This window comes from Balearica regulorum, chromosome 4 (genome assembly GCF_011004875.1).
Source record: "Balearica regulorum gibbericeps isolate bBalReg1 chromosome 4, bBalReg1.pri, whole genome shotgun sequence".
NCBI classification, from domain to species: Eukaryota; Metazoa; Chordata; class Aves; order Gruiformes; family Gruidae; genus Balearica; species Balearica regulorum.
Window position 1 is genome coordinate 17,149,178 of NC_046187.1, and position 19,912 is coordinate 17,169,089.

At 35.8% G+C, this 19,912-nt stretch overlaps 1 protein-coding gene across 3 annotated transcripts in view; it reads right to left on the reverse strand.

The window, feature by feature from the left end:
* The window catches only part of LRBA (LPS responsive beige-like anchor protein), a 419,285-nt gene that overhangs the window by 129,046 nt on the left and 270,327 nt on the right, over positions 1-19,912 (reverse strand). For all 3 annotated transcript variants that reach the window (XM_075751281.1, XM_075751280.1, XM_075751282.1), the window contains 4 exons: positions 6,781-6,898; positions 5,160-5,262; positions 3,150-3,265; positions 618-730 (listed from right to left, as the gene is read on the reverse strand). In XM_075751281.1, coding sequence (XP_075607396.1) covers positions 618-730; positions 3,150-3,265; positions 5,160-5,262; positions 6,781-6,898 — 450 coding nt within the window. The remainder of the gene's footprint in view (positions 1-617; positions 731-3,149; positions 3,266-5,159; positions 5,263-6,780; positions 6,899-19,912) is intronic.

Genomic DNA, 19,912 nt, shown 5'->3' on the forward strand with positions numbered 1-19,912 from the left:
GTTGTATAATACTGCATCTGCATATGTTTGCTTGGGAAAGAACCTCAGGAAAACAAGATTACGCTGCCAGAAAGCAGTTGTTTGGAAAGGTTGTTAAAAACTGACAATGTCTCTCTGACACAGGACAACTGCATTACTTGAGCATACCTGAAGGGATTACACAGAGGAAGTGAAAAAATAAAGTTTCTGCTTATGGGAATAAGGTCAGTGATTCAAAAGTACTTAAAATATAATAGTATCATAGACTTTGCTCCTAAAAAAGCGCAATTGTCATCAGAAAAACAGAAAATTATTTGGCTAATTTTTAATCTGCAACAGCCTCAGCACTGCTGACTTCATTAAAATTTGAAATTAAACACAACGCATATGCTCCAACTAAAAGCACCTTCCATTAACAATTATTAAATTGATACTATCAGAAGCAATAAGAATACATTAATAATTCATTTTTCCACAATCTGATCCCTATTATCAGTATACACATATAGAAATGAAACACTGCTAATGGTTGTGCGTTTAACATCAGTGTATCAAATGCAGCAGAAAACATTAACAAGACTGAAAGCTACTGTGATAAATACTAGAGAGAAAAAAAAGGTAAATCTGATGACCAATACCTTTGACAAATCCCTGAAGTTGCTAGGAAGTGTAAGGTCCAACTCCTCTGACTCATAGTTGGTGATAACCCAAGGGAAGACAGGGTACTGATTTAGATCATTGTAAGTTCGACCTGACAAACAATTAAAAAACCCCTTTTGTGAGTTAAGAGTTATATTTAACTAAAATACCAACCTCTCGAGATACAATATTATTTTACATGCTCTTCAAAAGAACTCTATTTCAGATTTTTATCATTTCACTATTCTACTTTTCTTTGAAAAGCATAATGAAAAAGTTCACAAATTGCTAGTATTTAAAACACTGCAGCCCATTTCACTTTAATTGTAAACTCTTTTGCATACAGTAAAAGTGACAGTTAAATACATTTCATTTTCTATGCATTTCCTTGTTTATATCATCTTGTCTTCTGTTTCTTTAAGGTGAAACACTTCAAAAAATGAAGCAGCAATGACTTGATACTAAAAATTAAAGCAATACTTTTACATACTGTATTAAATTAATCATGTGAAAGCAGAATGAAGCAGCTCAGGATTTTAGATTGAGAAATTATGCAATTAATAACCATTTCACCTAGAGAATTCACTTTGAGGGGAATTCTTTCTTGACTATCTATGGATATGACAACATTTACCAGAACATAAAATCTGTTCTGGTTTCAGGATCACATGTGCACCTTCATGCATCTGTAAGATGGAAATAATATCCTTCTTCCAGTAAAAACACAATATTCAAGTAGAATAATTGTATACTATACATACACACACACCACATACCTTGGCTTATAATTTTAAAATGCATAATTTTTACACGGATCCTGTGTCTTTTTATGATATTGTTGCAGAAGCTCACTCACTTACATCACCTCCAATCAGTATGTTCTCAGATTTTGCAAGCCTGGTCTTAAAAGTCTCAAAGGACAAGTTTTTTACTTCTTCCCCAGGAAGATTATTTCACAACCCAATCTATTAGGTTGTCAGAAAACATTTTCTAAAATTCCACCTAAGTTTTTCTTTTTTCCAGTTTTCTTACACCATTCAGTATTCTTCCATCCTGGTTTGCAGAATTTTTAAATGGTATAGTTAGATTCTTTCTTTCCCTAACCAGTTGGTTATGTCATATATTATCTCTTATTCAGGATTAAGGCTACATACATGACGCTGTGATATCTGTCTGTCTATCTAGCTTTGTTTCAAATGGATAACCATCGTGATAGTCTTTTAACTCTCCCCCATGGGCAGATAAACTTTCCCTTTTCCCATAATGTTATCTTTTTGTTCCTTTTAACCTCAAATACCAAGTAGGTAGGAATTCACTTTATTATTTCAATAATATGTTAAAGCTGAAAAGGATCATTCACTAGAGCCACAGAAAACAGTGTCATGACCTTGCCTCATTCCACTTCCCTACTTTTACAAAATCTGCCAGCATCCTGGCATCTCTGACTTAATGACTGATCCCAGAAACTAGCAAAACTGACCATTTGTATAAAATGTAATTAGTGCGAGCTGAGGTGTTTGTTCTATCAATGGTGTTAGCAAGAGCTGAGTCTGAAAGGGAATTAACGGACCTTTCAACACTGTCAATACCACAGAAAAGAGCTGAAAATTGAGAAATTTTTAAGTTGCTCTGAGAACAAAATATGTTGGAAAATAAGAGAGAGGTCATGACACCTAACAATTTACTAAACTGAAGTCAAGTTGGTTAGAAGCTAATGGGGTAAGATGGGTTAAAAGAAATATAGCTTAGCATTTACAGAATGAGGGGTCAGGACAACCATACAGGGGTATGAATTAGGATTTGGGAATGGATAAATGGCGTCCTGGCACAGCAGCAGTGGTGATCCAGGCACTATGCTCTTTTCCAAGACCAACCATGCATCTCGTAACAGTAGTATTTATTGGCTCCAGGAACATCCTGCTCCCCAGCTGAGACTACCCAGAGAGTTCCAGCCCTACAGAGAACTTGTTGTATCAGCAGTATTTAGGGAGGATAGTACTTAGAAATATTAAAGCTTAGTATTCTAAGGGATAAAGAACTTACTATTTCTGAGACTCGCCTAAATAGTAGACAGCCTATGTAGATCCTGTCAACAGTCAAGATATTCTGACTTCAGAGATATATTTTAAGTGCAGTTCAGTACAGCATTACGAATTGCATGCCCCTCTATTCTTACATAAACATATGGAACATTGGAACAGGCTGCCCAGAGACGTGGTGGAGTCACCATCCCTGGAGGTGTCCAAAAAACATGTAGATGTGGCACTTCGGCACACGGTTTATTAGACATGGTGGTGTTAGGTTGATGGTTGGACTTGATGATCTTAAGAGGTCTTTTCCAACCTTAAGATTCTATGATTCTATAATTATGAATAAAGCACATTTAGGAGGATTTTATGAAGTTGTTCTTCAGGAGAAAATTGTACATAGAAAAAGTTTATTACAAGGGTAAAATCTAGTAGTGTCCCATGTCTCTTGAGATTGTGCCACCATTAACTCCGTTTCTGAGTCATTACAGTAATTTGTGTTACCTGCTATAGTGTTTAGGAACATCAGGTATTCAAAGTTGGAAATTTCTCGGTGTTGCCATCGCTGGGTCATATTGGAAGCTTTGAAAATCTGTCGTGGACTAGCCAAAGAAATACGTCTGGAAAAAACGGAAAAAATAATGAGAAAACCTGGTGAGTCTTCCTTTGTACTTATCTGTATTTTAGTGGTTGTACATATTCTTTTTACAAGTTCTATGCTAGATTTCTCTGGAGGTCGAATTGTTATTTTGGATACTTGAAGTTCATTTTTAAAGTTTTATAATCTAATAAGAACAAAAGACTTAAAACATCTGACAGCTGGGTATGTCAAGATGTGAAAGCTTTCAAACAGAAACTTTTACAGCTGTGCAAATTCAGCTGCTCCATGAAGGCTTGATGTATTACAGAAATACGTTATTAGTGATTTAGAGAGATGGCAGACCATTAAATAAGAAAATTACTCAACTTTTAGAATTTCACATAAGAATAAAGTCATCTTTTAGGAGAGGTTTTTAAATCCCTCAAGAACAAAGGAAAACAATGATAAGATGATAGAACTTCATTATGAAGTCCATCCTCTTGAGATTTAAATTCTGGGCAGTGTTGGGGAGTTAGTCATAAATAACTCAATTAAAGTTGTAGAATTTGATGCCAGATTTCCTAATGTTTGTGAAAGAAGACTATAGAGTCATTCCTTGGAGTGATAAATCAAGCAGAGAAGAGCTTATCATAAAATTCCCAAGACTGTTTTGTTCATAACAAAAACATCTGTAAATACTAAAAACACATCATTTAGTGAAAAAAATCTACATATAGTTTTAGTTAACAAATCTTTAAAGGTATTGGTAAATAATTAAAGAAAACGGTGACAGTAACTGAATCTTTTTTTATTTTAATAAACTGCATTATATTGTAAACAAATTTATTGGTATAAAGGGATGTGAAACTTTGAACAAATGTGTCTACACTTTCATGTATATTTAAAAATTTTCACACATAATTTGCTTTTGGAAATAGAAATTCTGAAGTTCTTACAGAGCGGCTCTAATTGCAATTCAAGAGAATTTTTTCTGGACTTGATTAAAAAAAGGTAAACTACAAAACACAACAGAAAACATCCCCAACTATTTAATGCCATTTCTGTGCACAGAAATCTTTAAAAAATAAAAATTTAAAGTAACAGCAATCGAGATAACTCCTTAAGGGTTGCTGATTCTTCCAAAAATTTAGAAATTAATCTACATAAAAATATTTTATAATTCATTAAAATACAAGAGGTACTAATCTAACTAAAGATGGGGTATACCTCAAAAACTTCTATTTCCATCAACCCAGTGAACATGAAACTGTGCTGCTGTGTTTCATCCAGAACACATCTGGTAATCAAGGCCTAGTCTTCTGCTAAAAAAGATGTAGCAAACTGAATCATATTCTTCAGTTTTAGGATCCGAACACACAGTCTGACACTGTAATACTGATTTCTCACTACGTAAAATTTGAACAATATCCTCCAGAGCTAAAAGACAAGCACACCATACCAATCCTTCACATGCTGTTCAGCTTATATTGTTCTACACATCACTACAATATCCTTCTGATGAGTAACGATCATTTTCATCTATGTTGAAATACTACAGAGGATTCAAGGATGTTACAGTCAAGCTAATATAATTGAACACTACCATAAAAGCTAATCAGTCCTACAACCAGTCTTAAATTTTAGTGAGTTGGCAAGCATAAAGAAACCTATTTTCCTTAAGTAGGGTAAGTGATTGAGTCTCACTGCCAAAAAGAAGCTATCTTCCCTATAACAGACAGAAATCACAAAGAAGTCTCAAATCTAAAAGTTTTTAATTATACAAACACATTGTAAATAGCAAGCAGAAGTGACAGGCTGAGGACGTGCATGTTTGTAAAACAGTAGGTGTAAATGCTTCTAACCACATAGGCTGGTATGATGAAGAAAAGAACTCTTAGAACTGACAGATAAAATTAACTCAAATTGTAAAATACCTGGTCTGGGGTAGTCCAAAGATGGTACCAATACCGACCCGAGGCAGACAGTTAACCACTTTCTTTACTGTGGCCTGGTCAGGAAAGTTGAACATGACACCCACTGTGAACACAAGAGTTGAAATATGGCATGATTTTACACCTTTTATTTTAGGCTTTCTGGCACAATAAAATCTAACCCTAAGCTTAGGTGTTGAACAGGTAAAAGATTAGACATGTTTCTTTCAGGTTACTATAGATATATTTTTTTATAATTTCCAGAACTGCTTTTATTTATCACTAACAGGAATTTCAACAGAAGTTGTCACTGTTACAAATCTTACAAGGTCTACATTTGGTTTCCTTTCTGAATAGCAGCTAAAACTAAATGCACAGATTGACTGTCTAGAACTGATTTTAAAAGTTTATATATTAATTGGATCACATATTTACTAGTTTACTTTCTCTATATTTTCAAGATAAATTCTTCAAAATATTATCTTCATATTTTGTCTGAAACATTCAATGACACTTACGAAATAGCAATCCAAAAATCTAAGTAACAATCTAATTGTGGTATCACCAGAGGACATTTCTGAGTTCACAGAGTACAACTACAGGCTCCAAAATAGGAAAGCGTTTGTGCACATGATTAACATTCTGTTGGACACTATGCGCGGCAATGATCTGAGAGATACGTGTCTGAATACTTACTAGCCACGTTCAGGATTAGAGACCATTTCAAGCCCTGACTGAAACTTTTTGACTAGCATACTAACTGCATAAAACATGTTATCCTATGAAACCTTTACTGTTTTTTAGCAACGTTTCATATCATTATCAAAACAATGTTTTACATTTTAAAAGTATTATCTTAAGACCTACTTTATTTGGTGTCTTTGTATAAGGTTTTCAAAATTTGTTTTTCAAAATGTCATTATCAGTATAAAAGCACTGAAAGTACCTGAAGAATCTTAGTTTAAACCGCAAAGACATCATACGGTCTGGTTTAAAATAAAATTTAGGGGGAGAAAATAGCCAAAGAAAGTTCTCCAAGTCTCAATGCACTATATTTTGAGTGACTTGTCATAGTACATACGTGTGTCTGAAAAAGTAACTGAGGAAAGGGGAGGGTAAAAAAAGGGTTCATAAACAAGGTAAATCCACATTCAATTCTTTAAATTGCACTAGGGTCTAACTGAAAGAAATTATTACTAGAAATAAAGCATGAAGGTATACCAGTCACTGGTCTAATGCAGTAGTGAAGTTCTTTCGTTATGTCGTTCTTGGTTTGTATAACTAACGACTAAGGGACAAAAAACTCCCTGTCATGCACAATAGATTGGAGGTAGGTATGCCTTAAGCAAGACTTTCCAGAGAATGCCAAATAAATACGTGGATATAAATGAAAGTGAGGCATTGCTAATTCCCAGTTATCATGTTTGATCATAATCCCTCATTGGGAAAAAAAAAAAGCAGAAACTAAATTACAAAAATATACTAACTTAAATATTGAGACACTTAATCTAAGCCCTTCTGCTATCTACACAAATCCATCCCAAAAAAGACATGACTAAACAGCCAAACAGAATGCACCTGTCTCCAAATCCAAATGCCTGCCATTCCTCTAAACTCACAGTACCTCTATTTGCCATGAATATCTCCAGTGCTGTATTTTGCAAAAGATAACGTCGAGAAAAGATAGCTCGAATCTCTGAAAAGAGCCATTTTCCATGGAGTCCTTCTGTATATGCCAGAATCTAGTAGAAAGAAACAGAGAATGTTTTAAATATGTTGTTAGTATAGGTAATATCTTGTAAGAGAAACTGTTTGACACACAAACATGGATTCTACCAATTACAGGCAAAACCTGCAGCACGATTAAAATATTGTCAAACTTTAAATCATGCTATGAGCCTATAATGGATTTTTTGAAAAAAATTCAACTACTCATGTCAAGGATTTTAAAAATTTCCTTGTATTTTTTCCTTTAAAGACACCTGCCTATTTTCCATAACTAAGGGAGTTTCAGAAACATTATGAAATGATTGGTACTTTAGCGAAGCATAAAAACACGTTCTGAAATGTATCACCAGTGCCGTTAGCTGTATCTGCACTCACTTTAGCATTGTAATAACAGGCTTGTAACAAATAAGCAAGAAAAAATGTCTTTAAAGAAAAAATGTTCCTTAGGTTTATCGTTAAGGCAACATTCATTAATTCTGGAACTATAAAGGTTGGCTGTATAAGAGGTTAAGTATCATTTTGTCAGCTAAGGTTAAACACAAACCTGCAAATGAACTCAGCATAATCTCTCTATGGAGTAAGCGGTTGTCAAAGTAACTTGTTACAATTCCTGTCATCCCATCTGACAGACACAGATGCTTAGTCTGCCTTCACAATTCAAACTAATCCCATTTTCAGTCCTCAGCCACTTTGTTTCTTTGTTGCTTCACTTTTTCCTTTTCATTTCAAAGCTTAATTATGTACGTGTTAAGGGACAGCGAGATTGGACACTTCTCTGCCTCAGATTAACAAACCTTAAGCGAAGGAATATCTGAGATTTGTCAATTTTAGCAATCACAAAAGCACTTAACAGAAATCCATCACAGAACAGGAGATTCAGATATAATCCTAGTTAAATCATTCTTACTGCAATTTCACTTCAGCAATATAGTGTGTATAAAAAAGAAAAAGTGAAATTCAAGCCCTTAACATAACAAAGACTGTTAATGGAGCCAATCACTTGTTTATAGGTTTTGAACAAAGGAGGATTTTGTAGCATATATTCACAAATAACCGGCATTTTTGTAGCACAGAAAGCTGAAGCACCATTATAAAAGCACTAGACAATAAAGTATAAAATATTGTACCACTTTTGTGAATTAAAAGCAAGGAAGACTGGCAAACCAAAAGCAGATAGCACAAAAGATCAGAACATACAAAATAAACCATCTCTCACACCTTCTTTCTTTTTACTGAATCCTTCATCTTCCCCTCAAAACAAGTGCCACAGACAACTTCTCTCCCAACACCCCCAAACACACAGAAAGAAAAGGAAAAAATGAATAATTATTCCGATACAAAATTCTAGAAATGCAATGAAAGGACCAGAGATTGTCAACGGTTGCTAATCACTTCTGGAACTGGGGAACTATGAGACTTGGGCCACGCTGACACTTTCCGTACCACATCCATAACCCATCCACACTAATTGGCAGATTTGTATAATTCTACGGGGCTACTGAGAACCACGGCGGTTGGCTTTTGTCACACGCATATAAATATCCTTTAAAGAGCACAACATCAAAAGAGGTAACAAAGGAGACAAAGTTGCACCGCTTGTGTACAAAAATCTCTCAGTACTTTCGCCGGTATTCATCCATTTTACGATGAGCTTATAATTTCGATGATTATTTTTTGAGACAGACAGGAATGTGATGACCTCCGCTTTTCTGTAGTAACAATTAAAAGACAACAGCCTGCTTGTCACTATCGGTCTGTGCACTGCAAACTCAAACACTTATTACATGGATACTGTGAGCAAAAGCAGCAAGTTAAATAATTAAGTATTGCTTTTACCCTGTGAAGCGAACATTTTTTTGTGGCAGTGGAAACCCTGCACATGGCGAAAAGCTTGTGGCATGCAACTTCTTCAAAACTGGAAGGAAAAGCACCGACTTTGTAAAGAGCAGAGATAGCTGTGCACCTTGTACAGCCACGATAAAGTTACTGAATTCAGTATAACAGGATTTACAGCAGAAACTTGAACCGCACTGCCGAAACACGACCAGTCACCACTACGCCAATTCTTTAAACCGCTCATTAACAGAAGTTATGGGGAGCGAGAAGCAGCTGAGGCCGAGCCGAGCAAGGCCTTCATTGCGAGTTGGAATAGCGTCTGCCTGGTCTGCAGCTTCACTTCAAAGTCTCTGGAGTTCAATTAAAACTGGATTAGGTGGAAGCAGACCTTCTTTGGGACGCTGTGTTCTCTGAAACTCCAGGCACACTGACAGCACCCTAGACAGAGGTCTAGCCCGCCAATGAACCAGTTGCTATGGAAACTGCATCATTACCACTGCTCTGCGCTCATCACACCACCTATAGTAGATGAAAGGTCCAGAAGACAAACACGTTTCTTTCATGTGTATTACTAAGTATTCCTTCTGAAAATCCAATTCAACCTTTTATTCCCTGTCAAATATCTGATTTTATTAATAGAAACTCCCAGTTGCAGGAACTGACTCGTACTTCAAATTAAATTCAGCATTTTTATTCCGGCAAACAGATTTTTATTTTTAATTTTTCTTAATCAGTCTTATCATTTCTGATATTATCAGAACTACAACTTTCAAAACCGATTTTTGCATTTGCCTGTTTTCACCCATAAGCCACACAACACAGAATTCTACTTAAGAATTTAAGAACAACTATCTCCTTCATACTATCATACAGTATGTTGAGTTTAAAAACAACTCATTTATTTCTGTCTGCTGTCACCACCAGTTTTGGAACAACTTGTGGAGCAAAGACTAATGAGGGTGTACAATCTAATTTAATCTGCACAAATAGTACCGCCTCCCGCACATGAAAAAGTATTTATAGAATTTCAGTTGATTCGACACATCAGACTGAACTTTAATCTCATCCACATTTCATTTATTTCAAAAGATACTGCACCTTACAGGAGGCAAGACGATTTATACAGTTTACCATTTAAGATAAAAATACTTAAAATAAACAAACGAGCTGATTGTAAAGTTCTACGGTTCCAAAAATCTCATTAGACAAACTGTTCTGTGATTACGCTTTGGCAACACCAGATGAACAGACGGCATGATCAGCTTCAATTTCCACTTTGAGGAGATTCTGAAATCTGAGTTGCATGAAAACTCAGCATATTGCTGATCGCAAATTAAGATTATACATAAAGAAGTCCTCTCCTCATGATTCATAGCTGTATAACAGCTAATTTCCCAACATTAAAATCCTCACTCGGAAGCTATTTTGTCATTTTAGTTTTGAAAACAAGTGCCCCACTCCACCTTTTCTTCAAAACCCTCCTTGAATGTCGATCATAAACAATGTCTCTCGTAAAATATTACATGCCATAGTTAAAAGACACCATCAGCACAGTTGCCTCCCGAATTAGAAAAGCAGTATTTTACTGAAGACTAAATAAACATTTTGCTTTACCTTTTAAGCAAACCAATCAGCTATTATATATTTTATTTTATTTTAAAGTACTATTGATCTTGAAAATGTGAATAGGCAAGAAGTAATTAAGTCTATAAATGGGTTATAGAACTGAAACAGTAATTGAATAATTGTTACTTTAATGTGCCAGCAAATTTAACTGCCACAAATAAAAACTAAATCGTTTATTTAAAAAACTGATGCACATTTGTAGATTTCCGAAAAAAAGTTACGCTGTACCAGACCAAACAAACAAACCAACCATCAGAAAAAAACCCCAAAGAATTTAATTTGCATTTAGATTTTATTGTAGTTGAGAGATAAAATCTATAAATACATTCTTCTAGCAGCATTCAGTGTCATTTGGGGTCATTTTTGTTCAGGAAGGCAAAAAATTACAGCACTTAAGAGTTTATAAAACCTGACTCTCCGTTCATGGGGAACCTGGATCTCCACCACAATCTCAGCCCTGCAACTGAGGATCCTGAGATCCTGCTGTCCAGGTACTATTTAATCCCTGGCTGCAGGATTCACAGTGCAAGGGTCTTACCCTGCTCTTTGTTTAAATACACCCAAGTACAACCAAACTAATAGGGAATTAGATCAGATTAGTAATAATTTTAAATATCCAAATGCTCTTAAATAAATCAGAGTGCTTATTAATTTTATTTTAGATTTCTCAAGAGAACAACGGATAAGATGTTCATTTTAAAATCTCAGCTATTTATACAATCAGCCACTGAAATCCACAGGCAAACAGTACTCATCTCCCATCCAGTCCCTTCTGTGGAGCACGCACAGCCTACTATGCAATCCTGTTCAGCATTTTCATGGGTGACAAACTCAATTAAACATATTCATTACTTTAATGTTCCACTAGACAGTTTTACCCAGCATAAAAAATTTAAATAAATAAATAAATACTCTGTGACCTTTATATTGATCAGAGCAAAATGGCTTATGCCTGGGTGTGGGTGGTGAAGGGACTGGGGAAGGGGGTGGTAAAGGACTCTTATGTTTTCTCTTCCAATTACTGGAGGAGATGATAAAACCACAGCAAATGATGTATCAGCTCATTTTATCTTATCGCTTTGGGGCTAGGTGACAATGAAGTTCATATTTCACTGGTTCCCATTGAAGATTGTGAAAATTACTTGCCCTTATGACCTGAAATTTCACTGGAAGACAGAAATTTCTCTTCTGCAAAGTAATGCAATTTTTCAGATGTCAACCTTTAGCCCAGCTTTAAAAATTAATTTCATTTATATTAACCAATGATATTGATATTTTCACAGAATGCTCTTTGATACATGAACCACCGACTAGCAAATTGATGTGCTCTAGAAGGATAAAATTATTTTATCTGCAGCTGCTGGGGACAGACAGATTTACCACAAACTGAAATTCCTATTTCACAGTATGCTATTTCTAGTAGCTTCATATACCTTAAGGCCTCTAGACCTGTAAATAGTTTAATCTTTAGTTCGGACTTAGTTTTGTTTCTAGATCTATTCCATTTTGAATAATTTCTATGTAAGCGATACACAGATGAAAACACGATTTGTTTGGAAAGGAATAAAGTCTAACTGTCACAGACCACAGATCAGTATACATGTGATGACATGAAAAATACTCTCCAGATGATTAAAATAGAGGAATGCACAACTATATTTTCTCTCTTTATCCTGACACTAAAGCTATATTTCAAAGGGAAAAAAGCATGCAATGCAGATTTTCTGAAAGCGGACTTCTACTAACTACAGATAACCTTCTCCCTGATCATCAAGATCTAACTTGGCAAAAAATTTATCAGGGGAACCTGTATTCAGAACTTTTCTGACTTGACCAAGAGGTTCTAAACACCTCACATGGACTAATACATCTGCAAACAATGTTAGCAAAGTTAGTACCAGCTATCTTATTCTTTCCTACTGCATCAAATATTTCAGAAACAGTTTTTCCCCCCATTAGATTAACCCTGCTGACTCTTAGAGAGCAGGAGTTCATTACCACCGGCAGCCAACATTTAATCAACCCAAAGACCAAGAAGATCTGCTTGCTAAAGAGAGCTATGTAAGTTAAATTATCCAGCCTAGAAAGGAGAGCTTCAAAAAGAAGAAAATGAATATAGGTTTGGGTGGCTGTCCAAGCCCTGCAGGGTTAAATATGTAAAGTTATGCCTTTCTTTGGAAAATAAGACAGCAGGCTTATGTATGATAAAAAGAAGCCAGAATTGCAAGAATTCACAGATTTTTGTAGGAGTTGACTGATGCCTTGATTTAGTGAGCCTGTTATATTCTGATTTAAGAGTTAGTAGGATCTGCTCATCAAGAGGTAGATACAAAAGGCTCATCCAGCTGTTTACATCATCTGGGGCAGTTTGCATTATCTGGGGCAGTTTGCCATCAGGAATTAACTGTAACAATTTACAAATTACTGAGCTTGCACCTTCTGAAGCGGGTTATTTCAGCTTCTGTGTCCATCCACAGGTTCTATCACTAACACTCGAGAACAAGCCAGGCAAACAATGATCAACAAATTGTTCATTGACATGTGTGAAACAAATTGACAGTCTCAGTGTGTTTCCAATAAACATGCATGCAAATTATAATTATCAATTCCTGAGATGCAAAATGCTACAAAGGAAGAATTAGCGATAATATATTACCGAGACTACCAAAGGCAGCCTGTCTAAAGCAATCTCCCGTAACATATCTCAGACACACCTAACAAGCAGTGTGGCTATCAACCCAGCCGGCAAACCACGCACTCTAGAAATGCCAATGCAACACCTACAAGCAGCAAAAAGGTATTTAAGCAAACAGAAATTCATGACAGAGGGGGTTTTAATGTGATATTTTAGACAGGCAGGTCTCTAGCCAATCATCTTCTTTTCATTTGCCTCAGTAATTTTTGTTTTATTCATAATACACTTGCAATGTGATTTTGTAAGTGTGTTGCAAAAAAAACCCAACAAAAAACCAACCAACCCAAAACCAAACAAACCACCACACACAACACCAATTTCAGATCATACGAAGCTCCTCAAGAAAAAAGTACACGCGTTAGCCTGGAAGTTCATCACTCCAACTTTTATTTATTTATGGCACTGTTTATAATCCATACACATAAAGAAGGAGAATGGCAATAATTTTTACTCTGTCAGGGTTACCTGTTTATGCTATTTGCTATAGCATTGAAGTTAATACCTAAACTGACTTCATACACCTAGCAAGTAAAAAGAAACAGACAACAAATCATAACTAAGGTATCTTTTAATCGTACAGAAATAACTCAGAATAGTCATAAGCATAAACTGTATAAAGGAACCTCTGAGATGTGCGTTGTGCCTTCCACATTTGAGCGTGAATCACTCTTTGTTTATGCCTCACGTAAGTTCGTCTGTATGGATCTAGATTTGCTTATAATCTCTGCTTAAATTATCTAAGATTGAAGATACTCTTACGAAAGTGCATTGGTACACACACATGTACAGTCACATGTATATATATGTGTAAATATTAAAATATGAGTAAGAGATTGCATAAAAGCATGATGTATAGTTATGCACAGTGAGTAAGTAGAGTATTTTCTCATTTTTTCCTTCATTAGATCGTAAGTTTTAAAATTTGGAGAGTGCTTTAATCCATCCCAATTAATAAGTACAATTCTGGCTAGCCTTGATGTCCACTCAGATTGACAGATTCCATAACCCCTTTGTGAACTGCATTAAATTGTACAACTTCATGATTTCATGTGTCAATGAATTCCATCAGTTAAACATACACAGTGTAAATACTAAAAAAGCTAGTTTTGTTGATTTCATTTTGTGTACATTGAAAAAAATGACATTACCTGCAAAAGCTCAAGAAGAGAGCTTAAGCGTCACTAAGCAAAATTCCATGAAATGATTTCTCACTGTGTAGAAGCTGTCAAAGAAGCTGATCACATTAAGTCATGGAATTTGGATCAAAAATGCTGAAATACAGTATTATTACTATTAAGCCTCTGTAGTAATGAATGGTGCAGTGGTGCATTCTATGTTAGCTACTCCACATGAGACAGAATTTTGGAAAATTAGGTGGGGAAACTTCATTTCCTATCATTTTACCTATGCAACTGAGGAGCAGGTGTCTAGACCTTTCCAAAAAAATCCCCACAACTGTCTTATTTTGGTGCTAATGACATAACTTTGTATCAGCACAAACGTTGCTACCTCATTACCTAGCTCATTTTCAAGATTATCAACACAGAAAACTAAAAGACAAAGAACAGGAACCTTCAGATGTTCCAAATTTTGCCTTTGTGAAAACTGATCATTTAATTTGTCCTTCTGTCACCTTGTGAGTTAACAAAAAATGAAATACAGATTCAGATTGTGATCATCTGAAAGTGATCACTGTGGAAATGTTTTATTATTGGAAATGAGGTTATAAAACAAAAACTCTTTTAAAACTTAACCCTAAAGGTTTTTAGTATACTCCTAGCAGTGGGTATTACAATTAAGCAAAAAAACAGATGTGTATTTTTGAGATGATAAATCTGACCAGGATCCAAATTTTGCAAATGTACTTAAAACATAATCATATGGAAAGGTTCCTAACAGAAGTAAGACAACATAGGACTCATTCAGCTGCAGTTTATGAGGAAGATATCTAGGGGGGGGTGTGTCTGAAATAAGTGAGTTAAAAGTACTCTTGAAGAATACCAGTGAGGACTGTTTTCAACCATTCCGTTTCCAAACTCTCTCGTACAGGATACCTTTCAGGGGTCTCAAGATGAGGGTTCTTCCTGGAAAGATTTTATGCAACAACAGGAACTAATTCTTTTTGTTCCTTGTATAAGACAACTGAAGCAAAATTAGAGAAAGCAAGTGGTAGGGATATGGCCTCATCATCTATGATGAATCACTCATGCTGGGATCAGTTTGAGTTTTCAGTCAGTCTGTTTTTTAGACAATCAAAACTTATTTTATTCTCTCCTATGCTAGCAGACCTGAGTCTCTTTGGACAGGCCCCTCTTTTTATAATTCTGAGGAAAAAAATATTTTTTGCTTGCGTATCAGAAGCATCTTCTAATATCTGACAAACTTATAACAATTAAAATTACAGCACTTTGCAGACAACTTTGTCCCTTTCCAATTTTGAACAGATTATGCTGTTGCGCTTTGCTCATTTCTACTAGTGGTTCAAATCTATGCCATGATGTTGTAACACTACTGCGATAACAAACCTCTCTAAACTATCTAAGGGATATCAAAACAAAGCCCTAAAAGCTTTCTTTTCTTTAAAAGATGGAAGTACCTGAGAAAATCAGAAAAGGAATCAACCAGAGATTCTTTTTTTTATGACAAGAAGGTTGGGGGGTTTTTAAGTTCTGGTTGGTCCCTCTTCTTTTATGAAGTTCCTAATGCAGAAAAGCCTTGGAGATAATCTTTATCAGACTATATTTGTTGATCTCTAAGAAGTACAGAGTCTGAAAACTAGGACAATTGCCAGACTAATGACTCACAGCAGTTTGTATCCACAGCAGTATAACTAGATATGGTGAAAGGTAACATACAGAAGCATGTACCTCAAAAGCAGAGCACAGAAAACAATGTAGAACCTATCTTTGTTTTGCTGTCTCTTAAAGGTATTTAGCCATTGAGGGAGTTTTTTAGAAAAATAAGGTTCATGTTTGCTGCAACCATCTCTTCAAATTCCTATTTTGAACAGCAAATCAGAACAGTCATGTTAGATTTCCCACTACTGTGCCCTGCACCTGCCTATTTCAGCACTTTCAGGACATGACTTCTCCCAAGGGCTGCTGCTTCTCCACGTATCCAGCAAAGGCGTATCCAGCCAGAACACGTGCAAGTGAAAGCAGCAACTACAACCAAGAAAGAAGGGAACTAATGCACCTGCAATGCTGGCAGTTGTCCCGTGTCTGCCATTTTCAGCTGATCATGCAGAAGATGGGTGAGGAGACAAAAGCAAATGGGCAATGAAAAAAAATGCTTCAATGCCAAAAAGAAGGATTTTTTTTTTTTATTGATGACCTGTAAGCTGACCTTCATATCCCTTCATCAGAAAAAAAAAAAAAACCCAACAAAAACAAAAAAACACCCCCACACATCTGGCAGGAAGCTAGAGTACCAGTCATCATGAAAGACTGCATCTGATCAGCTCATTAATGGGAACCAAGCCCATACATAGAAGAACAGATGTGCCTCTTGAAGGCAAAGAGAAAAGTCAGACTCCAGAGCTGCCAATCCAGCAGTTTACATTAAAAGATTCTGTGCTATGTTTTATGAGAGATATGGCACAGAAGGTGCAGCTTGCAAAGGGATGGGAATGTAAAAATGGCTTAATGCCACCTTTGTGCTGCACAGACTCTGGACCGCTGCAGGAACCAAATCCCCTCTGAGTAAACTGGAGCAGCTGCAGGGGCTGCTGTGTAATTACATACATGCGCCTTACTTGGGATGCCTGGTGGCTGCCCCATAGCCCAGGACTGCATAGTACTTCATGCTATAGAAATTTTCCCTCCTGCTCTAGGAAGTTGGGGCAGAAGATAGCACAGTGCTGCTAATAAACCCTCCACTGCTCAAGTGCTTCTTCACTCACTGCTAGTTCGTTTACTGTAAAACAAAGCAGAATACAGGTACGACAACAAGGTAGAGAAATTGTTCTTAGTTACCAAAGGACATGTCCCCTACATGCGTTTTTTTTAATCACGACCCACATGAGTATACCTCATATTCTGCATCTGTATTCTTACATTTATCTTGTATTCCTGTAAAAGTAGATTAATTTCTCAGGTAAAGGAACTGACTATAATCAGTCAGTGACAAAGGTTTTGCGATGGCCTGTGACTGCAAAGGAGAATCTCTTCTTTTAAGATCACCCATAGAAATAATTTGACCAATTAAAACTTATCACATGTTTGTAAAGAACAAAAAGCAATGCGAAGAGGAGGTTTTATAGAATAACTGCTGGTTTTCATCTCAGTAGATGGTAAAATAAAGTAATTTAAATTCTGCTTTAAAGCATTCCTACAAGTACAGACCCTTTTCCAAGGTTAAGCAAGCCATGGACATAGCTAACGTGAGGTCTACAACTACATCTAGGATTCTAGGGTAACAGAAGGAGAACATAACCCTAATTTCAGTTTAAAAATGCAATAGAAAATTAAACTGCATTTCTAGTCCAAATGATTGATAAGAAAGGCTTGGAAATGTGATTCAAGTGTAACAGATACACAGACAGCAGTCTGGGGATAGCTGAACAATTGATCCAACAACATCATTTGCCGTGCCATTCCCCCTGGGGTATTAAATCTAAAACTTGCTACTCCCGAGGGCCCAATAAAAAATAGTCTATCAAAGAATTCTGCAGATGACAGAAGGAGAGAGGGCAGTAAGTCTATGCGAAAATACCAGCTCTTGTGAAGAACTGCAATCTGGGCTGTGTTATGCGTTTATCTTACAAATCCGTGATGCTCTTTTGCACAACTGGAAGTTTTCCTAAGAGCCAGAAAAAGTCAAGTCTAATGTGGGAGTATTTACAAAGGACCGTGTTCCAGCCAATATGTAACAGTGTTTCATAAATGCTGAAGTTAAAAGGGAAAAAAGTATTCTAAACTGCCTTTTTTTTTTGACAAACCTAACCTCATAGCAATATCCTATCCATCCTGCCCAAAGTGCTGCCAAGAACTAACAGTTCCTTGAGAAAATACGACAATTTATCCTACTCGTGCATATTTCATTTACAAAACTAACTTAAGGCAGCAGTTTCATAGGCAACTCTTATCAAGTAAATTAACTGCACTTGAAGGAATGATTTGGGATGCCTTCTTAAATCTTTTAAGTGGGAAAAAACCCAAACTGGGTAGCAGCTCCCTTCCCAGTCAGCTCCACATTTTGAGAAAGGTATATGTTATTTAAAAAGAGCAGGAAATTGAAGGCATAAGAAAAATGGATTTTGCAGAGGCATTTTCAGTTCTTAAGTGATTTAGTTTGTAACTCAATGTTCTTTTGTAAAAAAAGATGTAGTTTAAGATAGAAGACCTACCTTGAGGTTAGTGAGGGTTTTCTCTTTGAGTAACTGCAGCTGGAGTACTTGCAAGTAATTTTAAAAATTTGGGATCTGGCATCAGTGAAAATCAAAAATGCCTGTAATCAATTCTTTACATAACACGTTAGCAATACAGATATTCAAGCAGGTTAATAATTTTAAGATATGTATCAGAGGAAAGAAGTACTGCATTTGAGATCTGAAATATAAAAACATCGCGCCCTACAAGGAGGAACATATTTACAGCTGGAAACTTTTGCAGATTTATCTCTGCAAGATAATCAATTTTCCACTCAAGGAGTTGGAAGTTGAAATCTTGTGGAGTTTAATGGCTGAGGACTTATTACAGGGCAAGGAAAGCATTTTCCTTGAGTACATGAAAGCTAGCTACTCAAATGACTAGGACAAAAAACATGAGACAGTAGCACAAAGACTACAAGTAACTCATCCAGACACATCTAAGGGTGTTCCACCAGTGAAGAACTAATACATTGATCAACAAAACATTGTTCCCGCTTGACAAAAGTTGTATTTGTTTGTCCTCATTTAATAATTATACAGGTTTTTTTCAAATTTGGATCTTAAATTGAAAAACAGAATTATCAACTTTAATTTCTTACATTAATTGCTGAAGCTTCAGATATACAGTAATATAAGGAACCTACCAAAAAATAACTAACATTGGCAAGTATCTGCTTCTCAGCATTCCACCCAAACAAAATGTCGGTGTTGATAAAATCCACTTTTTAAAACATGTATCCTTGCAAATCTTAAGTACTGTCATCTCATCTCCCTGTTGGAGTTTGATTGATTACGCCTTTTCCTTATGTTCATTAATCTCATCACCTTATCTTTTACACCACTTCATTTTAGCAGAAAGGCAATAATAAAACCCTCATCCATTATCCTTTTACGCATCTAGTCAAGCGGAAATGGTTAATAACATGCTACAAATTGAACTTCAATCACCTCATTTTCTCCTTTGTCGAATGCACATTAAAGTATATTCCAAAAGTGCAATTTGTTTTACAGGGAAATTTGTGTTATATTGCTACAGACAACTAAAATGAAGTGTTTCTCAGTTTGGTTATTAAATATATCCAACTGTCCTTTTATCTCTGATACTAAAACATTAACTCATTTTATTAGGGTGTAATAATACAAGAGCCTTATCTCCCAGAACACAGGGACATCTAGTCTGCCTAATAGTAAGTGTTATACAATGGGTCATTTATCTTTTTTTAAAAAAATATGCTTCTGATAGTTTATGAATTGGTACATTATTGCAGATGAAATGGCTCTCCATTTAAGAAAAGTTAATTTGTTTACATGCAGGCTTATCTTCAAATGCAAGCCCCATTAGAGAAGCAGTCTATAACTGTCAGAGCAAGTGAAGAGGGAAAATAGGTGGATGTAGAAAAATTTAGAGCCCAGTAATTTAACTCTGATCACCAATTTCCTGTTTGAATATTAACTGTGTTCCACATGCACTTTGCAAATATTCTATGATCCTAAAATGAT